The sequence below is a fragment of the Ceratotherium simum genome, chromosome 7 (genome assembly GCF_057802395.1).
Source record: "Ceratotherium simum simum isolate JZ-2026a chromosome 7, ASM5780239v1, whole genome shotgun sequence".
Taxonomy (NCBI): Eukaryota; Metazoa; Chordata; class Mammalia; order Perissodactyla; family Rhinocerotidae; genus Ceratotherium; species Ceratotherium simum.
Genome location: NC_141906.1, coordinates 23,348,786 through 23,374,744, shown reverse-complemented (window position 1 = coordinate 23,374,744; position 25,959 = coordinate 23,348,786). Strand labels below are relative to the sequence as shown.

The following is a 25,959-nucleotide window of genomic DNA, read 5'->3' as shown; positions in this document are numbered from 1 at the left end:
TCTGCTGGTGCCCAGCACAGGCCCCAGTGTAGAGCAGCTGACTGGACAGTGAGCAGAGGTCCAGTAAGTGTTCAATGAGTGAAGGAATGAATTCATGGTCTGGCTTCCCCTTTAAACTTCTCCCACTCTGGACCCACAGCGCTCGCCTAGCACCCCTTCTTTTTTTGTGCACCCCCTGACACCTAACTCTCTCCTGTCTTCAGAGTCCAAGCTGGAGAGCATCAAGAAGGACATTCTTGCACAGGTGCAGCATGAGTGCTGGAGCCGTAGTCAACAGCTGATGATGGAGCTCACGGGTTTTGTAGAGGTCTTCCAAAGCATCAACTCAGACATTCACACCATCGCACAGTGCTCCCAGAAGGTGGGCTCTCCCCATCCTTCCTTCCCGGCTTATCCAGGGCCCATCCTGCTCAAATGCTCAGCACACTCTCTTCAGGTCTCAGCCGAGCTCCCCATGGGCCTTGATGCTCTTAAACTGCTCGCATACGTGATCTGCACTTGCTAATTCTCGCCCTGTTCACATGGCCCTCAGTTTTCTCATGGCAGCAGGAGGCCCTGGTGTGAAGAGAGACACATAGTTCTGCTCTCTGTGTCAGTCAGATAGGGATCTGTTGCCCCGTCATCAGGGTAATGACTTGGTGGGGGAGGAACTGTGCTGTCATCACAAAGACATAGGTCAGATGGGGATCTGATTGCAGATTGTCCCTGGACCCAGTTGGTTAAAAGGCAGCTGCTGGGGTTTGGAGCCTCCAGAAGGTGGGGGTGCCCCTCAGGGATGGGCCCAAACTGGTGCGCAGGGTTGTGGGGGTGCTGGTCTCATGCTGTAGCTCCTGCAGTTGAACGAGGCCAATAAGCAGTACACCAAGCTGGAAGAGCGACTGGAATACATACGGTCACTCCATGAACTCATCCGCAACCACTTTAGCCTCTTTAATGCAGAGAACGAGGCGCTGGACATCTCGGTGAGAAGGCAATTCAGGGAGTCTCCCATCCCTCCCAGTCCCCCTTCCCCCACAACCACATCTCCTTGACTGCCCTCTGCTTGCCCTGCAGCTTCTGGATGCGTGGGAGGCATTTCAGTTTGAGAAAAGCCAGGCCTCAGAGTTCCTACTCAGCAAGCAACATGCCATTGTGCCCAAGCTGCAGCAGCTGATGGCGGCAGCACTGGCAGAGCTGGAAGGCCTGATTGAGAAGGCCCTGTCCGGTCCCTTCATGGACCCTGCGCAAGAGCAGAGGAGCACTGAGCTCCAGCTCATCTCCCTGGAGCGTCAGTTCCAGAACACAGCCAGCCACCTCAGTGAACTGCACCATGCCTATGTTACCTTCACTGGTACTGAGGATCCCCGTACAGTGGTGCAACTAGGCGGGTTCCCTTCTGCACGTAAAGAACTTTATGGGCCCAAGTTTCTTTTCTCAGATGAAGTCACTTCTAGCAGTCACTTCTATCCCTGGGTAGGACACATTGCTTCTGAGTTGCCTCTTGGCCAACTACCAACTATTAACTTCTCTGCCTGTGGACATCTCCAGTCCTGGGGCCATTTGGCCAAATGGGAGGTGGAGGACGCTCTGCAAGGGACTTTTTCTTTGGCCAAGTATTAGGGGACACTCATCCCGTACTCTGCTTGACATAGACCACAGACCTTGACCTTTCCTGCTAGGGATGGGGGTGTTTGTGAAAAGCAGAGCAGGGGACGTAGGCCTTGTGATGCTAGGCCCAGGAAACCCCAAGCGTTGCTTTTACTTCCTTCCTCCATCCCTGTCTCCTCACCAAACTCCCAGTTTTTGTTAAAATAATCCAGGATCTTAGATCCAGGTTATTAATACTACTCTTTATTTTCCATTCTATATCTTTTATTTTACTCATTACTTTTGACATTTGCTTTGTTTTATAACTATGTTAACAACTATTCTGACATCTAAGATTTCCTTGGTTGGTTTACCCACCTACCATTCTTTAAAATACCACATCTTTTCATTATTTTCATTCTTTCCTTGGATGGCTGTGATATTTCTTTGAGTATTTCTTTTCCTAAGTGAGTTAGAGGTGTTAAAATTTCTAAGCTCCTTATGCTGAGATGACTTTATAATGTACTTATATCACAGCTTGGCTAAATATTGAATTCTGAAGTCACAAAATTTTTTTCCCCAAACTAAGATATTGCATCATTGTTTTCTGACATTTATAATTGTGGACAAATCTGATATCAATCTGATTTTTTTCCTTTGTAGGTAATCTATTTATTGATTGTTTGATAATGGATTTTATATTTGCTCTGGTCTCCTTCCAGAATTCTTATTTGTATATTCGATTTTCTGGATCTTTCCTCCATTTCTTTTATCTTCTTCATCATCACTCATTCCTTTATTCTTTTTTTCTGAGTTCTGGGGAAATATTGTGAGCTTGTCTTATAAATTTCCATTTTCTGTGGTATCTACTCCGTAATTTCCACTGCATTTTCAAACACACACACATATTGTTGTGTAGATGCTTATGTGCACATGTATATGTATATAAGTGTATATATATGTGTATATATACATGAATATATTTCCTAGCTCCATCTACTGAAGAGGCCAAGAAACAAAAATACTCCAATAGCAAGGAGCCACATGGTGCCCAGATCTTAGTTTCTAATACCATTTCCCACTAAAAGGAACCAGGGCTCCTCAGAGGATGGATGATTCCAGGACTGTGGCGGGGTAGACACAAGATGAGCCTGGAATATCTTTTTAAGCCAGAAAGTAAGGAAGTGTTAAATTCTTTGAAAAAGTTATGGGAGCTTGTCACAAGGATACAGAAGGTGTGTAGTAGGCTATACCATCTAGGCTTGTGTAAGTACACTGTATGATGTTCACACAATGATGATATCTCCTAATGACACATTTCTCAGAACGTGTCTCTATTGTTAAGCTATGCATGCCTGTATATGAAGTTGATAATTATACTGTAATTATAGAATATAATATCCCTGTTCTTAGGAAATACACACTTGAGTATTTGGGCGTAAAAGGCTGTGATATATGTAACTTACCCTTAAATAGTTCAGAAAAGAATTATGTGTTTGTGTGTGTATACGCATACCCATACACAGAGCATGTAAACACAAATGATAAAGAAAATGGGTGAAATGTTAAAAAAGGTGAATCTAGATAAAAGGTATACAGGTATTCTTTTTACTATTTTTTCTTGCAGCTTTAAAAAATTTGAAATCATTTCCAAATAAAAAGTTTTAAAATGCAGTGGAATTTACTGAAGAGATACCACAGCAAATGTCCAGAGGACATTTATCCTCAAGTTTGTCTTTATCTGCTCATGCATCTGGAGGTATTATGTCTGCTCCTTCTTACAGAGAAAGTTCTTTACTTGTCCAGTATTTCATGTTGAGATAACTGCTATCAAAGACATAGGTCTCTAGCTGGATCTTTTGAGTTCAGACAAAGGAAGATTGGAAGGGTTCAGATTTACTGTCATTTTTTTTTTGTCAGATCAGAGCTCTGATCGCCTAATGATTCTCAGTCTTTTAATATTCTGAGATCTCCATGATGGATAATGCTTATACATGTAAGATCCATGATTCCCAGCATTTGGGTGTAACTTCATCACTTTTTCTCTCACTCAAGAAAATATACTGGAATTCAAGTGAATGAGAATGACAGTTTCATTGCAATATCCTTGAATCTGGTCTAATGTCTTTTAAGTAAATTGAAAGCCTCAGTATTATAATTATTATTAATCGCAAATTACTTTTGACACATATCTCACAACTGAATATAAATTATTGGTTAAGAACTAATGCAGTCGCTTATGAGATAAAGGGAGGGAATAATGGCCAGAGGCAAACACAACAGGAGGCATCACCATGTACCCCTGATATTCCTCCCTGTGGGCCGGATCTTTTTTTATGTGCATCTCCCTGAACTCATCTGTCCAACATGTATTTGTTGAGTGCTTACGGCACACCAGACTTGAGGTGTATCAATGAACAAATGACAAACCCCTCCCCCCGTGGACCCAACATTCTAGTTGGGAAAGAAAGACAACAAATACTAAACATACAATATAAGCAAATTATGGAGCATGTGAGAAAGTGATAAGTGGTATAGAAAAGAAAAAACAGAGCAGGATAGGAGGGGTCAAGAATGCCAGGGAGGGTAGATAGCAGTTTTTAATAGAGTGGGCTGCATAGGCTCATTAAGAAGATAATGTTTCAGTAAGGACTTGAATTTGGTGAGGGAGTGAGCCATATGGTTCTCTGAAGGAAGAATGTTCCAGAAAGAATGAACTGCCAGTCAAAGGCCCTCAGCAGGAGGGTGCATGCCTGGTGTGTCTGAGCAACAGTGAAGAGTCTGGTGTGGCTAGAGTAGAATGAGTGAAATGGAGACTAGCAGAAAAGAACCCTTCCCTTTCACTACCATCACATTTTCCCAGATTTTCTTTCTTTAGAATAACTGCCCCTTGGGTTGTCTTCACTCCATTGTTGTATTGAACAATTTTAGACTCCCCCGACCTTGGCACTTTCAGGACCCCCTCTTCTGTCATTATGGGTTCTTGACTGACCATTCCCATCAAGCCCCCGACCCGCACACATAGCCCAGGCCTCACCCAGCCCTGTCCCACAGGGGATGAGAGGCCTGTGCCCTTGCCAACCTGTGGGACCCATCCTATTGTGCAGCAGCAGCGCGTCTGGCACCTGTACCGGGTCATCTCTGAAAACATCAGCGAATGGAAGTGCATGGCTTTTGCCAAGGTGCTGACACCCTTCCTTGGAGCTCCTGCCTGGGAGTGGAGAGTCTCTGGGGGATGGGGGTGGGAAGGGTCTCCAGCTGACAATGAACCCTTCTCCCTACAGTTCAGCCTGGCTATGGCCCAGGAGAAGACAGATGGTTGGCTGACAGAGGCGGCCCGGATGAGTGCAACCCTGGGCCTGCACAGCCCGGTTCTGCAGCGCTGCATGCGCATGCTGGAGGAGTTTCGCAGCTATCTGCCATTGCTTACCAAGCTGGGCAGCCTCCAGCTACAGAACCTCAACTTCCAAGCCCTCCTGCAAGGTGTGTTTGGGTAGAGTCAGAAGGGAGGGGAAAGGAAAGACAGGGATTAGAACAATGTGACAGCTCAGTTCCCTGCTACTCCTGTTGAAAACATTTTTCCTCCCTGGGTTGCTCTCTGCCTTCCCCCATGTATTTATAACCCCTTTTCCTCCACAGGGAAAAACATTTCTAGATTCCCACACTACCATATGGGTCCTCTCTGCTGACCTGGGCTGGGCTCTGCACTGTGCTCTGGACCTTAGGTTCTGGGCTCTTGGCTCTATGTTGAACTTTGAGATCTGACATCTGGGAGCTGGGCTGGGCTCTGGGTCCTGCTCTGGGCTCTGGGATAGGGGCTGGACTCTGCCGTATACTGGATGTTGCTCTGACTTGTCCCTTCTACCTCCAGCCTTAGGGCTGGGCAGTCTCCACAACATAGAACTCCTAACACTGGGCCAGCTGCTGAATTGTCCACTGCTGGAGTTTTCAGATCGAATCAATCAGGTGGGGCCCACTGGAGGGATGGAAGTGGTCCAGCCTAGGACCTGTTTGCTAAACTCTAGTAGAGCCAGTTAAGGCCCAGCAGCCCCTTGAGACAAGAGGGCAGTAGATATTGGCTTGTGGGTGGGTGGTTGAGATTGCTGGCCTGCCTAGAGGGTATGGGGATCTGATGGGTGGTTTCAGATTCTGTGTGATTGAGAGTATGCCCCCACCAGGGGAAGGAAGTGGGTGGCCACCCTGAAGTTGGGGGCACACAGGATGGCAGATGTCCCCCAACACTTACCCTGTCCCAAAAGAGCACGAGCTGATGGAGACACTGTCTGCTCAGCTAGAGCGTTGCAAAAGAGTGGCTTTCAAGGCAGCAGCCCTAGGTCAAAGTATGCTGCTGATGGCCTATCTTTGAAGTCCGATAGTCCCAGTCTATCTCTGAGACCTCCACTCCCCTGAGCCCTGGCCTTTAAGTCCCGGCTCCAAGGCTATCCCCTGAGCCATTACCCAGTCCTGGTTCCTAAGACCTAGCTGTTGCAGATCTGGCAGTGTGAAAACGAACGAATTCATGCCCAAGAGACCCTACAGCGGCTGCAGCGGGTCTGGGAAATGCGCCAGCTGCGACTGCTCAACTTCATCCTGCATGTGCCCTACCACCCCCCAGCCTCAGAGCGCTCCAAGAGGCAAACACTCCGCAGCCCCCACTGGGAAGTGGTGGACAAGGATAGTGGCACCTTCATCCTTTCAGGTGAGACCCAGCCCTTGTATACCAGTGAAAGCCCCCTGCGGGGGGACCATATTCATCCACCATATCCACCAAGCCCTGCCAGATCTGACTTCCCTAGCCAGGGCCCCATCCTTACTCTACAGCCTGAGACATCAGTCTGTTCTGAGATAGTGTATTCATGTAGCTCCTGTACAGTCTTAATCTTGGGAGTCCCTCTGCTCCCGCCCAATGCCTGGCCTCTTCAGCAGAGGTCCTTTCCTTTCTAGGTGTGCTAAGAAATTCCTTATGGTCATATCTCTCCACCTTTCAATGCTCTGTCCTCTAGATTACACCCTGCTGTTTGATCTTTTGCCCCACTCATTCATTCCTTTTTTATTCCCTCAACAAATTCACCTGCTCCTCTGAGCCAAACACAGGGGACCCTGAGATTTATAAACAGAAGTCCTGTCCCTTGGGAGCTCCCAATCCAGTGAGAGAGAGACAGTTGAACAGAGATAAATACATGATGGAGCACCTAATGAGGACAGTGGAATCTCTGAAAGAGGACCAGCTTCAAAGGACCAGGAGAGTCAGAGAAATCTTCCCTTCCCATAGGCAAAGGTCTCATGCTGAGTTCTGAAGGAGCAGGAGTTTGCCAAACCTGCAAGGGAGAAGAGCATGCCAGGCAGAGGGAACAGCATATGTACAGACACCCAAGATGGTGTAGCTAGGGAATTGCCAGTAGAGAAATTCTCTCACCCAACACAATTGAAACCTAACTGGCGAATTTAAAAAGTTAGTTAAATAGGAAAATCATAAAATAGGATGCATACATGGCTTAAGATTTTTATTTTAGCATAAAACATATAAATGTACATTTATTTACTAACCTTTTAACCTAAGGACGAGAGCTTTTCTTTGATTTGCAGTCAACTGATAGAAGTTCCTCACTGCCTTTCTTGCATTAATGCATTGTCTACTGTTTGAACTTTCAGTTTCTGTAAAGTTGAGTGGTGACATGAAGACAATTGTGAAGTTACCTGAGTCCAGAACTTTTCTGGATTTTTGTTATAATTTCCTGGTTTTTAAAAACTGACTTGCCTATACCTAATTTAATATCATGTTTTTATCAACTCACCTTTACTAAAGCCTTCCATAGTTCCTATAGAACCAGCAACTCTTTTCGCACCCATATTTCATTGGTTAACGTACTATTAGATTAAATTCTGTAATTAAAATTATAAGTCATATAAACAGGTTTGTAAACACCCTCTGATTCTTGGTAAGCGTACAGTTCAACTAATGAAAGAAAAACCGTTTGGGTCTTCTAGAGAATAGCTTGAGATCTGTGAGGTTCAGTGTATTTTAGGTCTTGGTCACCTGTGTCCTTGCCCCATCTGACTGCCAGCTCAGCTCAGCTCAGCTGGAGCCCACTCTTCCTTAGATTGCAGCAGCCTGCAGGATTCTATCCAGGAAAGTCTTCAGGTATTGTTCAAGATCCTGGCCACCCAAAAGTCAGGAGACTTATACAAAAGAGCTTTGGAGTGGGTGACCATCATGCACAGCCTGGGTGAGTACAGGCCTCTTGCTGGGCTGATGGGCAGGCCCTGAAGCAGGATGGCCCAGAGGGATAGGGTGAGAGGTGGGGTTTGGGTGGGGAAGATCTGAAGGACACAATGAGTACCTTCTTGAGGGCTGCATCTTGGGGTGAGGTGACCAGGACTTTATTTACAGTGAAAGTTTTCTCTCCTCTAGGCAAGGTCCCTGAGTCCTGCTGAGCAGAGTATTTTGGGGTGGGGCACCCTGAGAGGTTAGGAGCAGGCTGGACCCTCTTACAGAAGCTAGAACCCTAATCTCCCTCCAGTGTTCCTTTCCTCTGGCTGCTCACACAGGTGCCCTGATGGAAGTGTGGGTGACTTTCCAGCAGAAGTGGATTTTTCTGAGTAAAGTTCTGTATGAGATGAAGATCCAGTTTCCTAGTTCGGACCTGGTAGGGAAGTGGGGTGAGGCAGTGTGGGCAAGGGCTACTGAAGAGTGGGGCTCAGGGTGGGAAGGGGGAGCTACCCCTTCACGTCTGCCCTCACTTTTACCCTTTCCCTCACCACAGAACTCCCGCTTCAAGGCCATAGATGATCAGTATCGGACCCTGATGCAGATCTCTGTAGCTGACCCCCTGGTTCTGTCGCTTATAGTGCCCAGTGCCAAGCGGAGCCCTCATTTCCAAGGCCAGCAGCTGCAACAGCTGCTGCAGAAAGGCTCAGTGGAGCTGGAGGGCATGATTATGGCTCTGGAGAGCGTGCTCTATGGGGTGCGTGCTCACTTCCCCCGCCTCTTCTTTCTCAGTGACAGTGAGCTGGTGGCCCTGCTGGCTGCCCCGCTGGAGTCATGTGAGGCCCAGCTATGGGTACGACGCTGCTTTCCTCACGTGCATGCTGTGAGCTTCAAGTCCAGCACAACTGATAAAAACATGATGGATGACTGGGAGTCAAGCCCAAGCACACAGACTCAGGTGGAGGCGCTTGCAGTTCTAGGGGCAGGTGGGGAGGAGGTGAAGCTGCAGGGGCCCCTTCCTCTGCATCCAGATCTCCCCAAATGGCTGGCATCTCTGGAGAAGTGTCTGCATTTGGCACTGGTGCACATGCTGCAGGACTGTGTGGCTGCCCATCTTGCTCTGGGCCCATCCCTAGACAAGGCCTTCAAGCAGCTGCCTCTGCAAAGCCAGTTGTCCCTGCACCCATATGTCCACCACTGGCTGGATTTAGTCCAGGCCTTCCCATGGCAGTGTGTGCTGGTGGCAGAGGAGGTGGTATGGCGGGCCGAGATGGAGGAGGCTCTGCTTGAGGGGAGGACCCTAGCCATGGTCCCCATGAATGTGCACAAGCTTGAGGTACTGGTGCATTTTTTACAGGCCCAGAGGGCCTCCCAGGGTGGGCAGCCCCTGCCCTCTGTCCGCCAGACCAGCCTGCTCAGTGCCCTGCTGGTCATGGCAGTGACTCACCGGGATATAGCACAGCTGCTTCAGGAGCACCAGGTCAGTGATCTGACAGACTTTCACTGGGCCCGCCAACTCAAGTACCACCTGGGTTCACCTCACGTCGTCCCCCAGAGCCCCCTGCAGAGTCTCAAGACGATTGCGTCTGCTGAGACTTCTCTGTCACCAGCTGCATGCTGGATAGATGTGCTGGGCCGGTCATTCCTGTACAATTATGAATACCTGGGTCCGAGACTGGGGTCTCTACCCAGCCTGCTGCCTGAGCGGCCAGCTCTGGTGCTGTTATTGGCCCTGGAGGAGGTGGCGTGTGGGACTCTACTGGGCCCTGATGGTGTGGGCAAGGCAGCCATAGTGCAGAGCCTGGCACAGGCCATGGGGCGCCAGCTGGTGGTGATGCCCTGCTTGCCCCAGATAGAGGCCCAAAGCCTGAGCAACTACCTGAACGGTGCCCTGCAGGGTGGTGCCTGGCTGCTGTTGAAGGCAGCCCAGCACCTGCCGCTTGGCTTGCTCTCTGCCCTGGGCCAGCGCCTGACTGAACTTCACCACCTCTATGCCCCACTGTACCAGGAAGCTTCCCGAAGCACCAGCATTATGGACCCCACCCACTCCCAACTCCTTGGCAGTGGCTTCTTTGAGAAACGTCACGTGTTCATGCGCCTTGGCTATGGCTGTCTCTTGACACTGCGTGCCCTGAGCCCTGCTGTGCCTGCTAACCTGCACCTACTGCTGCGGCCTGTGGCACTGACACTGCCTGACTTGCAGCAAGTAGCAGAGCTGACCCTGCTGGGTGCGGGGATGCGGGATGCCTCCCGCATGGCTACCCGCCTATCCAAATTCTTCTCCCTAGAGTGTGAGCTGGTGCCTGGGTCCCTGCCCTGCCGCTTGCCACTGCTCAAACAGGTACTAGAGGACATGATACAGGCTCTAAACATGACCGAGGAGGAACCCAAGTCTCAGCAGCCCCACAACCTAGCTGCCTTTGAGGAGGCTGCCCTACTGCGTGCCCTGCTACGCTCACCACTGTTCAGCATCCTCGATGGGGTCCACCTGCACAACCTCCAAGAGCTGCTCTGTGGGCTCTTCCCTAGTGCCAGCCAGGTGCTGGCAGAGCCTATGACCCACAGGCTGAGGAAGCCACTGCTGGTGGAGGAAGTGCAGCAGGTAGGCCTGCATCCCAGCCTTGATATTTTGGGGTCCCTGGAGCAGCTGAGCCAGGCCTTGGGCCGGGCCTCAGGCATTTTGCTCCTGGGCCCTGCAGGCAGCGGCAAGACCACTTGTTGGCATAGCTTATTTAAGATCCAGAATCGGCTGGCAGCCATGGAGGATGCCTCGACCCAAGGCTACCAGCCTGTGGAAATTACTCACCTGTATCCCAGTGTCCTCAGCCCCCAGGAGTTCCTGGGATGGCTAGAGGGATCCTGCTGGCACCATGGCGTCTTCCCCAGGCTGCTTCGTGCAGCCAGTCAGAGTAAGGCTGTGGGCCCACAGGGGCAGGCACAGGAATCGGTGGGGACCCAGCACTGGATAATATGTGATGGGGCCTCCAGTGCTGCTTGGCTGGACTCCATCACTTGCCTCCTGGGCGACCCGCCCCTGCTTTGCCTCCCCAATGGTCAGCAAATAACACGACCCCCAGATACTTTTCTTTTGATGGAGGTGGGAGACGCAACAGGCATGTCCCCGACAGTGGTGGGCCGTTGTGCCCTAGTCTGGTGTGGTGGGGAGCAGACTTGGCAGGGTATGCTTAGCGTCCTGATGGCAGCCCTGCCCCATGAGTACCGCCTGCAGCTCCAGACAGTCACCGAGCTCAACCGCCTGGCTGAAGTGCTGGTGCCTGCAACATTCCGATTCCTCGCCCACCAGGGTGCCAGCTCTCTGCTGCAGGTACATGGGCAGCAGGCTGTTTGCCCAGGCGTGGCTGAAGTTACCAGCCTGGCCCGCATTTTGCGTTGTCTCCTTGACCCCCACCTGCACATAGATGAGGAGGAGAAGGCACGTGTTCCAGGTGAAGGGAAGGGAAAGGGAAAGGCTGGTTTGAGAGATATGGGGCCTTGAGATATAGCTGGAGCCAGGAGTGTGGGTTCTTGGGTGGGTTTGGGCCTGGGGACTGAAAGTGATAGAGCCAACCTCCACTCTCCTCCCCTACCCCCCGATTTTTCCTATGGGGCTCCTATTTTGGCCACGGTGACCTTTGCAGAGGACCTCAGCTGTAGTGATCCTATGGCCCAAAGCTTCAAATCCTCAAAAAGCAGCTCTCTGAACCGGTCCCGGATTGACAGCGATGATGTGCCTAATAAGCGCAGGGAACACCTGCTGGCTGTCAGCAGCTTTCTCTTTGCCTTGATCTGGGGCTTTGGAGCCCACCTTCCTTCCAGGTATCTACAGGGGTGGAGTGTGGGGGTTGCAGAGGGCTGAGATGGACTGGCCCATGGGAGTCAAAACCCAGGTGACAACACTGTCAGGGGAGGGTGGAGTGTGTGAGGGTGTCACAAATGGAACTGTTATAACTGTCTGACACTTTTGCCTGTGTATCCATCTGAGCAGGCTCTGGCCCCTCTTTGACACCTTCATAAGGGATTCTATTAGTTGCCTCTGCAACTACCCTGAGCCACCACCCTCAGCCTTGGTGTTCGATCTACATGTATGCCCTGAAGACGGGACACTGGTCCCTTTCACTGGTCAATACCTGGGGAGCCGCGTCAAGGGAATTCCAGGCACCTTCAACCCTTCTCCCCAGGTGAGAGGACAGTAGAGCAGTGGCTGGGCTTGGGGCTCAAGGAGACATCCTGGAGGAGTCCATGTTCTAGGCTCAGCTGAGGCCTACCTGCTCCCATTCTTTGATATGTTTTCACAATGGCAAGAATACATGAAGAGTTCTGCAAGTACAGCTTTAAGACAGACCCCTAGACCTTTACTTTCAGCTAGATTACTGTCCTAACTGGAGCTGCCACAGTAAGCCCTGCTCCTCTCCTGCAGACCGAACGGCTCTTGTATGTGGTGGACCTGCTTCTGTCAGAGGGACACCCTGTGCTGCTGGCTGGAGAAGCAGCAACAGGGAAGTCAACCTTTGTGGAGGTGCTAGTGGAGCCACATCACCCATACATGTACAGCCCCATCCACCCTGCCTTCAGTACCAACCACCTTCGCCTTCTACTGAGCAGAGGGGTCCAGGGCCAAGCACAAGCCAGTCTGTGGCCCGGGCGGCACCTGGATTCTAAAGGCTCCCTCCTCTTCCTCCTGGAGGATTTGCACCTGGCCGCTTCTGGTGAGGAGCTGGGAGGAGGGAAGAAAGAAGTCACTATCATCTCTTGAGACTGTAAAATCCCTATCAATATTCATTGACTCTCAAATATACACCTATAGACCAAATTTCAGTGTTCCATTCTTAATATCGTCTCATTCTACATATGCTCCCTGAACAATCTTAGCCCTCTCATGGCCTCATCCACCATCTCTATGCTTTGACTGCTAAATCTTTATCTCCAACCCAGGCTTCTCTTTTAAGCACCAGAACTGTTTTTCCAACTACCTACTGTATTTCTCTACCTTGTTGTCACATTGACACCTCAGATGCAACCCTGAACTCATCCTCTTCCCCCCAAAACCTGCTACTATCCACTTGGTAACTGGTACCACCATGCATCCAGTCACTTAAGCCAGAAATCTTGTTGACATCTTCTCTCTCACCAATGTCCAGTCACTATGCCTCTCAATTATACCTTCTAAATATCTCTCGAATCTCTCCACTTATTTTCATTTCACTTTCCCTGGTTCAGACAGTCATTACGTGGAACTTTGGCAAAAGCATTTGCCAAAGTATGATGCTTTCTTCTGTAACCTCTTATACTCTGTGCTCTAACTGGACTCAACTATGTACAGGCATCCAATAAGTCAGGCTTCCTCTAGCCTCTGGGATTGCTGTCCTCTCTGCCTTCTGTCCTCTATTTATCTGGCTAAGTCCTACTTATTCTTTACAAGTAATCTCAGGCAATATCTCCTCCAGGAAGCCTGAGCCTCCTGGAGGAGAAGCCAGGCTAGGTTAGATACTCATCCCATGCTCTGTACAAAAATCTGTGACAACCATGGTTTTGATTGTGTGTTTACTTGTCTGCCCTTCCATCACACTCTGATCTTCATGAGAACAGAGATTTGTCTCATTTGTTTTGATAGACTCAACAGGAGGTAAGTGCCCAGTAACAGTTCGTAGAAGAAAAGATAAGAAAGGAAAGGGGAGAAATTGTGATGAAAGTGTGGGATATTGAATTTTAAAGTTTCTAAAATGCTGTGCCTCCAGATAATGTCAGGTTCAGAATACGGCCATTGGACCAGCCAGAAATGAAGTATAGGTACAGGTTATTGGAGTCAAGGAAGTCAATGGGCTAAAGCCCATAATTTCAGTTAGACACTGAAATCCCTTATGAGATGTAGAAAATTTGAACCAGGTAGTGTAAGTACTTAATAGTAGTAGTACAATTTATTGAGCACTACGTGCTACATGCCTTATCTATGTCATCTTTAGTGTTCATAGAATCCTAGTAACATGGAGATTTGTTATGATTATTTTAAAGATGAAGAAACTGAGAGATTTTATAACATGCCGAAGACACTCTAGCCAGTAAGTGTCCAAACCAAGATTAAAATTCAAGTCTGTTTGCTCCAAAACTTGTAATTTTTTCTAACTACATTATTTGGCCTTCTCAGTGAATTTGCACAAATAATCAGGATGTCAGTAGATAATAGAAAGGGTGAATTCAGATCTGTGAACGGCAACTGAGAAGAGATTTCAACAGGAAGGTTGAAAACATTGCAAGCAATGTTGTAGAATGAAGTATATTATAGCTGGCAGTGTAAAAGTTGTCACTGAATGATAGTCATCAAAACATCCAGCATAAAATAAAAAATTAATAGACATACAATACAAAAAACTGTGACCCACTGTTAAGAGAAAATAGTCAATAAAAACTGACCCTGAGATGGTCTAGAAGTTAAATTTAGCAGACAAATACTTTACAGCAGCTATTATAAAAGTATTCAAGTACTTAAAGGAAAATATGATCTTAATGAGTGAATATATGGGTAATCTCAGCAAAAGAATGTAAACTACTAAAAATAACTGAAGGGAAATTTTAGAACTGGAAAATACAATAACTGAAATGAAAAATTCACTTCATGGCTTAATAAAAGATTCAAGATGGCTAAAGAAAGAGTCAGTGAACCCTGAAGAAAGAAAAATATTAGATATGAATAGAGGTTCAATCTAACATGTATATAATTGGAGTTCCAGCAGGAAAGAAGAGTGAGAACAGGGCAGAAAAACTCTTTGAGGAAATATTTGACCAAACTCTTTGACTAAAAATTTCCCAAATTTCTTAGAAAATATTGACTTTCAGATATAGAAAGCTCAGTTATTACCAAGTAAAATATTAAAAAGAAAACCACACCTAGGCACATCATAGTCAAACTTCTGAAAATCAAAGAAAGAAAAACTTTGAAAGTGATTAGAGAAAAAGTAAGACACATTATGTGTAGATGAACAACATTGAGAATAATGGTTAACTTCTCATCAGAAACAACAGAGTCCAGAGGATAGTGGAACAACATCTTTAAAGTAAGAAAAGGCAAAAAAAGAACCAAAATCTGTCATCTCATAATTCTCCATCCAGTAAAGATAGCCTTCATAAATGAGGAGGAAACAAAGGTATTTCAGATACTTGAAAGCTGAGAAAGTTCACTGCAGCTAGAATTGCACTACAATAACTGCTAAAAGATGTTCTTCAGGCAGAAGGGAAATAATACCATATGGAAACTCAGATCTATGGAAAAGAATGAAGACTATCAGAAATGGTAAATATGTGAGTATCTTTACAAAAATATCTTTTTCATCTCTTAATTTCCTTAAAATACAGCTGATAGTTTAAAACAAAAATAATAATGTCAGATGGAGTTGCTAATGTAGGTAGAAGTAAGAAAGAAATTGGAACAATAGTAAAAGGATAGGATGGGGAGCAATGGGTAAAAGGAATTATACTGTTGTAAGGTTCTTATGTTTGTGAAATGTGAAACAGGAAGTTGGAAAGGTCAAGTGTGAAGTATGAAGTGTAAAATATTACTTCTAAGTATTGATAAGTTAAGGAGGCATATTGTTAGCCCTAGAAAAATCACTTAACAAAGAGTATAGCTAAAAAATCAATAAAGGAAATACAATGGGATAAAAATATTTAAGTTATGTAAAAGAAAGCAGGAAATAAGCTTACAACAGAGAAGTAAACAATAGAAGAGACAAATAGAAGACAAATAACAATATATGCACTTTTTAAACCAACCCTATCAATAATTACATTAAATGTAAATGGACTAAGCAGTCCATATAAAAGGCCAACATTATCAGACTAGGTGATAAAGTAAAGCTACAACTCTACAACTATGATACACAACTATGTACTGGGGCTTTGAAGAGAAAAAAGAAAAAGAGGAAGATTGGCAGCAGATATTAGCACAGGGCCAATCTTCCTCACAAACAAAACAAAACAAAACAAAAAACAAAAACATATGAAAATCTGTGGCATGTAGCTAAAGCAGTGCTTAGAGAGAAGTTTACAGCTTTAAATGCCTATATCAGAAAAGAAGAAAGGTTTAGAATCAGTGATCTAAATTTTCAGCTTAAGAATCTAGAAAGTGCCGGCCTGGTGGCGTAGTCTTTAAGTTTGCGTGCTCCGCTTCGGCGGCCCAGGGAGTTTGTGGGTTTGGATCCTGGGCGCGGATCTACACACTGCTCATCAAGCTATGCAGAGGCGATGTCCCACATACAAAGTAGAGGAAGATTGGCACAGATGTTAGCTCAGCGACAATCTTCCTCAAGCAAAAAGAGGAAGATTGCAATAGATTTTAGCTCAGGGCCAATCTTCTTCAGCAAAAAAAAAAAAAAAGAATCTAGAAAAAGAAGAGCAAGTTAAACCCAAAGTAATTAGAAGGAAATAAATAATAAAAATCAGAGCAGAAATAATGAGGTAGAAAAACACAAAAACAGTAAAAAATAACAAAGCCAAAATTTAGTTCTTTGAAAAAAGATGAATAAAATTAATCCCCAAGTTACACAAATCAAGAAATGAAAAGAGAAAACATAAATTATCAATATCAGGAATGAAAGAAATTTTATCTTAAAGATGTTAAAAAGGATAACAAGGGAACATTGTGAAAAACTTTGCTAGTACATTTAGTAACTTAGATGAAATGGACAGATACCTTGAAAAACACAACTTATTAAAACCTGACTCAAGAAGAAAAACAATAGAAAATGAATAGCCCTATATATCTATTAAAAACTTGAATTCATAATAATAAACATTCCCAGTCCCAGATGGTTACACAGTTGAAGTATATCCAATATTTAAGAAAAAATTGAAACTTACACTTTTTCAGAAAATGGAGTAAACACTTCCCGACTCATTTTATGAGGCCACCATAACCTTAATAACAAGCCCTGAAAAGACATTTCAAGAAAAGAAATTATAGATCATTTTCTTTCATTAATATAAATGCAAAAATAAATCCTCAATGAAGTATTAAATAAAATTCAGCAACATATAAAAGAACAATACATTATCATCAAATGGAGTATATCCCAGGAATGGAAAGTTGACTCAACATTCAAAAATCCATCAGTGTAATTCAAAACATTAACAGAATAAAGAAGAAAAAGTGTAAGATCACCTCAATAGATAAAGAAAAAGCATTTGATTAAAATTCAACACTATTCATGGTAACTCTCAGCTACCTAGAAATAGAAAGAGTGAAGGACATCTATTAAAACCTACAGCTAATTACATACTTAATGGTGAAATATTGAACACTTTTTCCCTAAGATCAGTCACTAGGCAAGAATGTCCACTCTCACTGCTTCTATTCAGTATTGCACCAGAGACAATACTGATGCAATATTAGTAGGCAGGGATAGGAGGCACATGGTGACACTGTTATGTGGACTCACACATGTCCTCACTGTTATACTTCATGTCCCACAGACCCAGAGAAGAGCTGTCAGCCGGTGTTGGAGACTCTGCGCCAGGCCATAGATGGCACCATGTATGCCCACAGCACCTTGGAACTGCAGACGCTGCAGCCTATAGTCAACTTCCTTGCCACTGCCACGGTGCCAGGCTTCTGCGAGCGCCCGCTGTGCCCACGCCTCTTTCGACTCTTCACAGTGCTGGCCCTGGGCAGCATGACCCAGGCCATGCTGCTGAGCAGGCACACACCTAGCATCCAGGCCTGGCTTGAGCGCTTCCCCTCTGTGGAGCGGGAAGGGGTTCTAGCAAGAGCCCTGGTCTGGGCCTCAGTGGAGGCCTGGGAGGCTGTGGGCAACTGCTTTATGCCTTCACCTCTCCACCCACACTACCGCTTCTCCCTGCACTCTGTGAGCCAGCTACTGGGCAGCCTTCAGCTACTGCCAACCAGAATGGGCTCCCGAGGTTTTCTGTACTGTCCCAACCACCGGGAGCACTTGCGCCGGGTGTCAGGCTTGCGAGGCACTCACCTGACGATTATGATGGCCATGCGCAACATGGTGCGTCTTTGGTTGCATGAGGCACAGAGAACATTTTGTGACCGACTGGACAGCCCTAGGGAACGCTCTTACTGTGCTAAGCTGCTCCTAGAAGTAGCTCAGAGTGTCTTCTGCTGTGGGCCAGTGCCCCAGAGCCTGGGCAAGGGCTATGAGGGGGAGGAGGAGGAAGAGGAAAGGGTGCCTGAAGTGGAATCTGAAGGGGAGTTGGCCCAGTTGGAGGACTTCAGCAACAGTGGCAGTGAGACAGAGGAGGAGGAGGACCCTTATTGCCTTCAGGTCACCACAGGCTTGCACTACAGTGATTCAAGTCTAGCACCATCCATGCCACCAGTAAAGAAGGAGACCACAGAGAACATGAGTCAGAAGATAAGCCAGGAGAGAGGCACAAGGGCCTCCAGCTACAAATTCCAGCTAAAGAGTTCTAAGAGTTGGTGGCAGAAGACTCCCCAGATGGACCTGGTCTCACCCCTGTTGCTACCAGTGCTACTACTCCATCCCCAGGAAAAGCCCTCAGACCTGGTCTTCAGCCAGGAGCTGATACTGGGGTCCAACTCAGAGAGCCCTAACTTGTACCTGGAACGGCAGTGGGAGAGCCTGGAGGAGCAGCTAGCCACCTCAGCTGCTCAGCTGAAGCTGAGCCCCCACCTTGCCCAGTGCCACTCCATGGCCCAGCACGTGGCCCGCCTGGTCCGGGTGCTGGCCAGGCCCCGGCAGCATAGCCTACTGCTCTCGGGAGCTCTGAGTACTGGGCGCCGTACTGCCATCACTCTGGCAGCTAGCATTTGTCAGGTCCGCCTCTTCCATCTGCCATCTGGGTCAGAGGAGGCCATTCTCCAGTGCCTACAGGATGCCAGCTGGCATGCTGGCATGTTAGGCCAGCCAGTGGCCCTGCTGGTGCCCACGGATGTGGATCTTACTACCCTTCACTGTCTGCTAGCCCTGGCTACTTCAGGCAGTTTCCCTGACCAGTACACAGACGCAGATCTGGACAACATTGAAGAACATCTCCTCAGGGAGAACCTAAGTATCAAGCCGAACATCAAGAAGGAAATGCTGTTGCAGAGGTGAGGCCAAGAACCCTATATAACAGGGGCTGCTCTGCTCTTGCTCCATCCTGGCAAAAAGGCCAAAAAGAAATCTAGGGGTTGCCATGAGGGCTCAGAAGATCAGGGCTAGGGGTCAGAGTTGGGACCAGGGGCAAATAGGGATAAAGGGGAGGACAGTACCTGATCCCCTGGCCCACAGGTTCTACCAGCAAGTATGCAGCCACCTGCACATGTTCTTCCTGATCAGCGATGACCAGGCCCACAAACAGCTGCCCTCCACCCTTTTCCTGAGGCTCCTTCAACTGGCCGTCGCCAGCATTGACCGCTATGAAACCTGGGATCAGGATTCCCTGGTCAGAGTGGTCCAGCACTACCTGAAGGGTGCTCAGAGTCTACCCCTTGATGACGGTGAGCCCTTTTTACCTGTCCTCGCCACTCATCTCATCCAGGTTCTAATGAGGATTATTACTTAAGTCAGTCTCTCTCTTTCTAGAACCTAGTGGGCCCCCTTCCCTTTTTCTGCCCTTCTTGTGAGCCAGGAGAGGGTCCTTTTCCCTTCCCATTCCCCTACAAGCTCACAAGTCCAGGCTAAAGTCATACCCATTGCAGACTCCTTGAAGTGCCCAGACCTCCAGGCCTCAATTCCCAGTGTGGCCAAAGCCATGGCTCTCATCCACCTTTCGGCTGCCAGCTACCATGGGCACTTGTGCCCTGAATTGCCACTCGTCACCCCCAAGACCTTCCTAGACTTCCTGGACACCTTTGTGCTGCTACAGGAACAGATGATCCTGCAGATAAAGAGCAAGGCCCAGCGGTGAGTGGCCCCCTTCCCTGCACTGTACCTCCTGCTCCCTTGGGTCCACTCACTGGCACATTGTATCTCCAGGATCCAGAATGCCCTGCGGAACCTGAGAATGATAATTGAGCAGCACAACGCCCACACCAACCTGATCTTCAAGTTGGAAGAGCAGCTGAAAGCCTCCTGCACGGTAAGAGGGAGAAGATTATGAGGCATGCACAGTAAAGTCAAAGCAGGAGCCCAAAAGGGGACTTTGGAGGAACCAACCAGACCAAACCTTAGTTCTTCTCTCCCGAGAATCCCCTTTCCCCAGGAGATCTCTCTAATCCCTGCTGCCTCCCCCTTTAGAGCTCAGGCTCAAAGTTCCCCGTGGCACAGCTCAGACCAGGCTGATTCTTCTGAACACATGAAACCCAAGTGTCTGATTCTGGTTATCCCTAGTTCCTTGACTGTGAAGTTCAGTATGCCTCCCAAGATCTCTATAGATTTCCACTGGGGATGGGGCAGGGATTACATTCTCACAGTTGCCTCCTCCTCTTATCCCCTTCTCCTGAATTCTCCATCACTGCTAGTTGGCACACCTCTTGTAGCTATCCTCTTTTCCCACAATGCTTTGTCCCTGACCTCTTCCTTCCACCAAAGCACCAAATATGCAAGGCTGTTGCGTACAGTGGGGAAATGTGGATGGATGATGGCAGTAGAGGCAATGTACATTCTAGAACAGAACCAGAAATAGATTTAAATGGTATTCTAGAAATCAGTGTCCTGAATTTCCTCAGTCACTGTCCTCTACAGAGCATTTCCCAATGACCAACTTTTTCTTCTCCTCACATCTCCCCAATATCTGCTCCACAATGTTATTCAGCCACCCCACATCTCCTTTAGAGCTCCCCAAATACAATTCTCATGTAACAAGAGGTTTTTTCCTAGTCCAAACCCTAAATCCTGTTGCTTTCTTATACAGAGCAATTTTCTTCTTTGAATAAATACACCTCTCATATCTAGCTAAAACTGGTGGAAGTGGGGTCATCACAACTTCTATAGTCAAATACTCTCAGTTAAAGGTGTTTTCCCAAAATAAGGAGTTTTTTTCTTTTGTTTTTAATAAGAGGAATTCTGAAATAACATTTTGTTGTTGTTGTTGTTTTCTTTGTGCTACACAACACTTGAAGGTTCAGGGATAAATAACTACAGAGAGGTGAACTAATGATCAACTCACAAGTAGATAATCTGACTTACTTTCTACTGGGTTTTCAGGCCTTACAATTCCTAATGTCCAGCCTGCCTGTTTTGATGAGTGCCCTCAGGGCTATCACCCGGTGTTGCAAACTCCAGGGGCATGGCTTATGTGTATCCACATACATGGTTTTCATTGTGTTCTGTGTAAATGGTGCTCCCTGGAGTTCCCATCGTACTGGTGCCCTCCTGCTATCCATCACCAAGGATCGCTAGCTTAGATTAAACCTCAAAACTCAGTTGGGATGCAAAAAAAAAGAAGTTCATAGAAGGACAGGGGTCCCCTCTCCCATGTTTTCCATATTCCAGTTTCTTGTCTTGGGCCCTACCTTGTTTAAGACCAGGAATTGTTGATCTGGTTTAGAGGGGCTATTATATTCTTGATCCCTGGGTCAGTTATATCAGAGCACAACATAAGAAGCCCAAAATCTGGATAAGAGGTGTTCATAGTCTTAGAGGCATTCAGTGTCAGAACCCTTGGTCATTCACTCAACAGTCATAGTAGTATGTACTTCTTTCAATGTTCCCCACCCCAGGAAGTGGCACCACCATCTCCTTAGTCATTTCAGCCAAATCTGAGTCATTCTGGATCCCTCCATCTCTTCTCTCTCTCATATTCAATTGGTTCATTTATTCATTATTGTACTCAACAAAAATTAGTTGAACTCCACATTTTTTTGTCGAGGCACCCATTAATATTTGTGTCTATGTCTATGTCTACATCTATGTTTACATCTAGATAGATAGATAGATAGATAGATAGATAGATAGATAGATATATAGATAGAATCCTTGCCACAACTTTCTGAAGTGGCTGTCCTTTTTCCCATTTTACAGATGAGAAAACTGAGATCAGGTTAGGATGAGGATTAAATGAGATCTTAATATGTAAAGCACTTAAAAGTGCTGGCACATAGTAAGAGCTCAATAATTGTTAGTCCTTATTAGGTTAGATTGCCTCCTAATAAGAAAGATGAGGGGCTGTCCTTGCCTTCATGGGGCCTACTTTACTGGAAGATATAGACTCATCCAGGCAATTACAAAACAGTGTGTTATGACAGAGAAAGTATAGAGTGCTCTGAAGTATCAAAGACTTCCTAGAGAAAGCATAGTGCCACAGAATGTAGCACATAGCCACATGCAGAACATGGTAGGCGCTCAAAAACATTCCTTCAATATGTAAACAAATGAATGAAGTACATCAAAGTTGTTACCTGAGGGTTAGGTAAGATTTGGCATAAAAGGCAGGGGGGAGGAGAAATGTGACAGGCTGGAGTAATAGCATATGCAAAGGCCCAGAGGCAAGAGAATGTGTGCCACATTGGAGGAACTGAAAGTCAGGAATGGCTGGAGAGTAGAGTGCTGGGAGAGGAAAAAGAGCTGAGGTTGGAAAGATGAGTAGAGACCTCTTGGTCAGGGAGGCATTGTAAAAGAAATGAAAAAGTGGCAGGTATTAAGGGACAGTGATGATGATATTTGGTTTTTAGAAAACCAACCAGGCTGCAGCATGAAAAATGGACTAGAGGAGGAAGAATAAGCATGGAAGCCAAGACGCCAGTTAGGAAGCCAGTGCAGAAGGTCAGGGTGAGAGCATGGGCATGAGTGATGGGTGTGGGGTGGGAGTAGACAAGAGAGACACTTAGGAAGGAGAATTGAAAGGCCTTGAAGATGAGTAGCGTTTGGGGAAATAGAAGAGATGGAGTCAGGGTCACAATTAGGTTTCTTCCTTGGGAAACTTGGGTGTATTTTGCCACAGTTCTCTGAGAAAAAGACCACCGAGGAGATGAGTAAGATTGCGAGAGATCTGAGGAGGCACAGCCAATATGTTTATTTTTGGACATGTGAAGTCTGAGGGCCTGCGAGATGTCGAAGAGATTCCCACTAAGCAGATGGGTACATGGGTGTCAGGCCTGGGAGAGAATCTGGCTGGAGAGAGAGATTTGGGTGTTGTTAGAAAATAAGTGGTAATTAAAGCCATGAGATTAGAGAGGGCGCCTAGAAGTATAGAGTGAGAAAAGAAGGGGCCTGTAAAAACTGCTGAGGAATATTTAAGGGATGGCAGAGGAAGAGAGTGAGAAAGAGCAGCCACAGAAGTTGGAGAAAGCCCAAGGAGAACACGCTATCGGGGAAGTCAAGGGAGGAGAATGTTTCGAGGAGGGAAGTGTCTTCTCTGATAACTGCTGCTAATAGGTCAGGTAAGATAAAGAGTGCAGCATAATGGTTCAGCACATAGGCTTTGGATTCAGATTGCCTGGGCCTGTAGGGCAGGTCGGGAGAAGCAACCACCACTTGGAGCTGCATTACTAGATGTATAACTCACAGACTGGTAAGTAACAGTTCCAGAGCTCAGTCTGTATCTGTGGCCTATTTAGAGTACAACTTGGTCACCCTGACTATCAAGTGAGGAGTGTGCAGGAGTCCCGCGCCCATGGGGTCTTCCCTTGGGGCCTTCCCACCTGGCCCTGGATCTGGAGCTGCAGAGCTTGGATCTCTGTTCACAGAGCCTCAGCACACTGCATCAGCAGCTAGATCAAAGCAAGCTCCTGTACAAGCGGCAGCTGGCAGAGTGTCGGCAGCAGGAGAACCTCATTGAGAACCTGACCAAGCAGCAAGATGCCCTGCGGGCTCAGCGCGAGGCTCTCCTGGAGCAGGTGGGCTCTTCCTGCTGCCTTCCCTGTATTGCTCCTCTCTCTCGAGGGGCCAAACGCTCATAGGATGCCCAGAGGAGAGGACTTGTCATGGAGGGTGACTTGTCATGGAGTCTCCTGGGGGAGGGGCAAAGGTAATAGGATGGCTTGAGGAGTAGTCCTTCATGGGGACTCGTAGGAGGAGATGATCCTTCATGGCAACACCTTGAAGAAAGAGGACATTTCAGGAGCTCACTTCAAGAATGCATCTCTCTGATTTAGATGAGCAACGCATTTCTGGGGCCCCTGAGCCAGCTGCAGGTGGCTGACTTTGAGGAGATACGAAGCTATCGAGCACCACCAGAATCTGTGGTCCGGGTGACTGATGCTCTGTGTGACCTGTTCCACCGTGAAACAGGCTGGGCCAGTGCCAAGCAGCTGTTATGCAGTGAGGATTTTTATCAGGTAGGTAGTGTGGAGCACAGTGGAGGAGGAGAGGGGAGGCATGGAGGGAGACTTGGTGGGGCTAGGCTGAGGGGGCAAGGCTCAGCGCCTCTGTGTTTCCACCCCGACCCCCCGACCCCACCACCGAATACACACTCTTCCAGGAGCTGGTGTTCTTCCCCAAGGAGAAGATGACAGACTCAGAGCTGATAAAGTTAAACCTAGCTCTCAGGGCTCCAGGTATGAGCAATGCAGCCTTGCAGGCAGTAAGCATACCTGCAGCAAGCCTGGCAGCCTGGCTCTGGGCTGTTCTGTGTTACGGGCTGGCACAGCGCCGAGGACTGCCCACGGGCCAGCTGCTGCGGCAGGTAGAGGCGACACTGGCTCGGGAGCAGGCCCGCCTGGGCCATTACCAGTTCCAGGCCCAGGAGATCCTAGAGCACAATTTGGCCCTGACCAAGAAGCTGCAAGATGCCCAGGCTTCCCACAGCCGTGTGGTCGAGAATCTCAGTCGGGCTCAGTCTGGCCAGTACTGCAAATGGCCCATGAAGGCTGCACTGCTCACACCCATGCATTCCTGGACTACAGAGCTCCAGGTAACCAGCCCCTCTCAGATTCCCGCCCCCCACAAAGTTCATTTCTGCACCACTGCCCCCACTCTTCTGCTCCTCCCTGTGCCTTCACTGCCTCCTTCTGTCCCACTCGGCCCTCCTTACCCTGCCTTGCTCCCTCTCTGCCAGACCCTCTGCCTATACCCTCCTCACTGGCCTACACACCCTCTGACCTTCCGTTCCACACCAGAAGTTGAAGGGGCACTGCACAACTGTGTTCGGAGATGCCCTCCTATGTTCAGCTGCTGTCATCTACCTGGGTCCCTTCCCACCATTGCGGCGCCAGGAGCTACTAGACAAGTGGCTGGCTCTGTGTAGAGGATTCCAGGAGACCCTGGGCCCAGATGATGTGGCACAGGCACTGAAGCAGAAGCAGAAATCTGTCATCATGCCAGTGAAGAACCCTCTGCTCTCCACACGCTCCCCCTTCAGCCTTCTGTCCTTGCTGAGCTCTGAATCCGAACAGTTCCAGTGGGACCGAGACCTGAAGCCCCAGGCAAAGTCAGCCCGCCTGGCAGGCCTGCTTCTGCGAAGTCGCACCCACTACTTCAGTTGCCGTTGGCCTCTGCTGCTTGACCCCAGCAACCAGGCCCTCATCTGGCTGAACCCACTGCCTCTGGAAGAGACCAGATGCTTGGCCCCAGGTCCCGCTGAGGGCAGAGGTAAAACCAGGGATAATAAACACAGTGCTTCTCAGGTGTCTGAACTGCCCAACACTCTCAGCCACTTGTGATCTTCCCTTTCATAATGAAGACACTAAATTTTTGTGGCCAGGGTATCCCAGGTTTCACCAGCCTACATGATATTAACAAATTAGGTCACATTTATATTTTTTGGCCCGTATTGTAATCATTCTGAATCTATATGGCTGACCAGTCCACAATCTTCCACTTCTCTGGTCTGCTCAGCACTTTTGGAAGCTTAACCTACAACTCAGAGCTTTACTACCCGAATTTATCCCATGTATAGGAATTTTGGGGAAATATTTCTATTGGCTCTGCTTGAATCAGGGAAGGAGCATTTCCTAGGGGAAGGAAGCAAGGGTATTTATTTCCCAGAAGAAGGGGTTGCATTGGTGAGAATAATAGACATCTACAATGGAAGATGTGTAATAAAGTGATCTGTAACATGGGCTCTATAATCAGACTGTCTGGGTCAAATATCTATCCTTTACTACCTGTGTGACCTTAGGCAAGGTACTTAATCTCTCTAAGCCTAAATTCATTTGCCAATAAAATGAGGGTCTTAATTATACCTGTCCCATAATGTGTTGTGAGTATTAAGATAATTCATGTAAAAGGGGTTCATACAGTGCCTAATATATAATAAGTTCTCAAAAATGTTAGTCATTATTACTACTAATATATTATTGCTACTGTTATTACAGTCCATCCCTTGGCCATCCAGCATAACTTTCC

General features: G+C 47.4%; 1 protein-coding gene across 21 annotated transcripts in view; it reads left to right on the top strand.

Annotated features, from left to right (window-relative positions):
- The window catches only part of DNHD1 (dynein heavy chain domain 1), an 81,517-nt gene that overhangs the window by 34,832 nt on the left and 20,726 nt on the right, over nt 1-25,959 (top strand). For 16 of the 21 annotated variants that reach the window (XR_015552676.1, XM_087433297.1, XM_087433286.1 and 13 more), the window contains 20 exons: nt 204-361; nt 837-962; nt 1,054-1,330; nt 4,621-4,748; nt 4,851-5,049; nt 5,438-5,532; nt 6,058-6,265; nt 7,668-7,793; nt 8,116-11,220; nt 11,413-11,590; nt 11,760-11,952; nt 12,192-12,480; nt 17,237-18,842; nt 19,024-19,232; nt 19,434-19,638; nt 19,711-19,813; nt 23,361-23,510; nt 23,769-23,951; nt 24,095-24,526; nt 24,732-25,203. Coding sequence is in view for 20 of the 21 variants with exons in the window: in XM_087433297.1 (XP_087289423.1) it covers nt 204-361; nt 837-962; nt 1,054-1,330; nt 4,621-4,748; nt 4,851-5,049; nt 5,438-5,532; nt 6,058-6,265; nt 7,668-7,793; nt 8,116-11,220; nt 11,413-11,590; nt 11,760-11,952; nt 12,192-12,480; nt 17,237-18,842; nt 19,024-19,232; nt 19,434-19,638; nt 19,711-19,813; nt 23,361-23,510; nt 23,769-23,951; nt 24,095-24,526; nt 24,732-25,203 (8,442 nt within the window). In the remaining variant the exon portion in view is untranslated. The remainder of the gene's footprint in view (nt 1-203; nt 362-836; nt 963-1,053; nt 1,331-4,620; nt 4,749-4,850; nt 5,050-5,437; nt 5,533-6,057; nt 6,266-7,667; nt 7,794-8,115; nt 11,221-11,412; nt 11,591-11,759; nt 11,953-12,191; nt 12,481-17,236; nt 18,843-19,023; nt 19,233-19,433; nt 19,639-19,710; nt 19,814-23,360; nt 23,511-23,768; nt 23,952-24,094; nt 24,527-24,731; nt 25,204-25,959) is intronic. The other 5 variants (XM_087433287.1, XM_087433295.1, XM_087433293.1 and 2 more) reach the window with 5 other exon arrangements.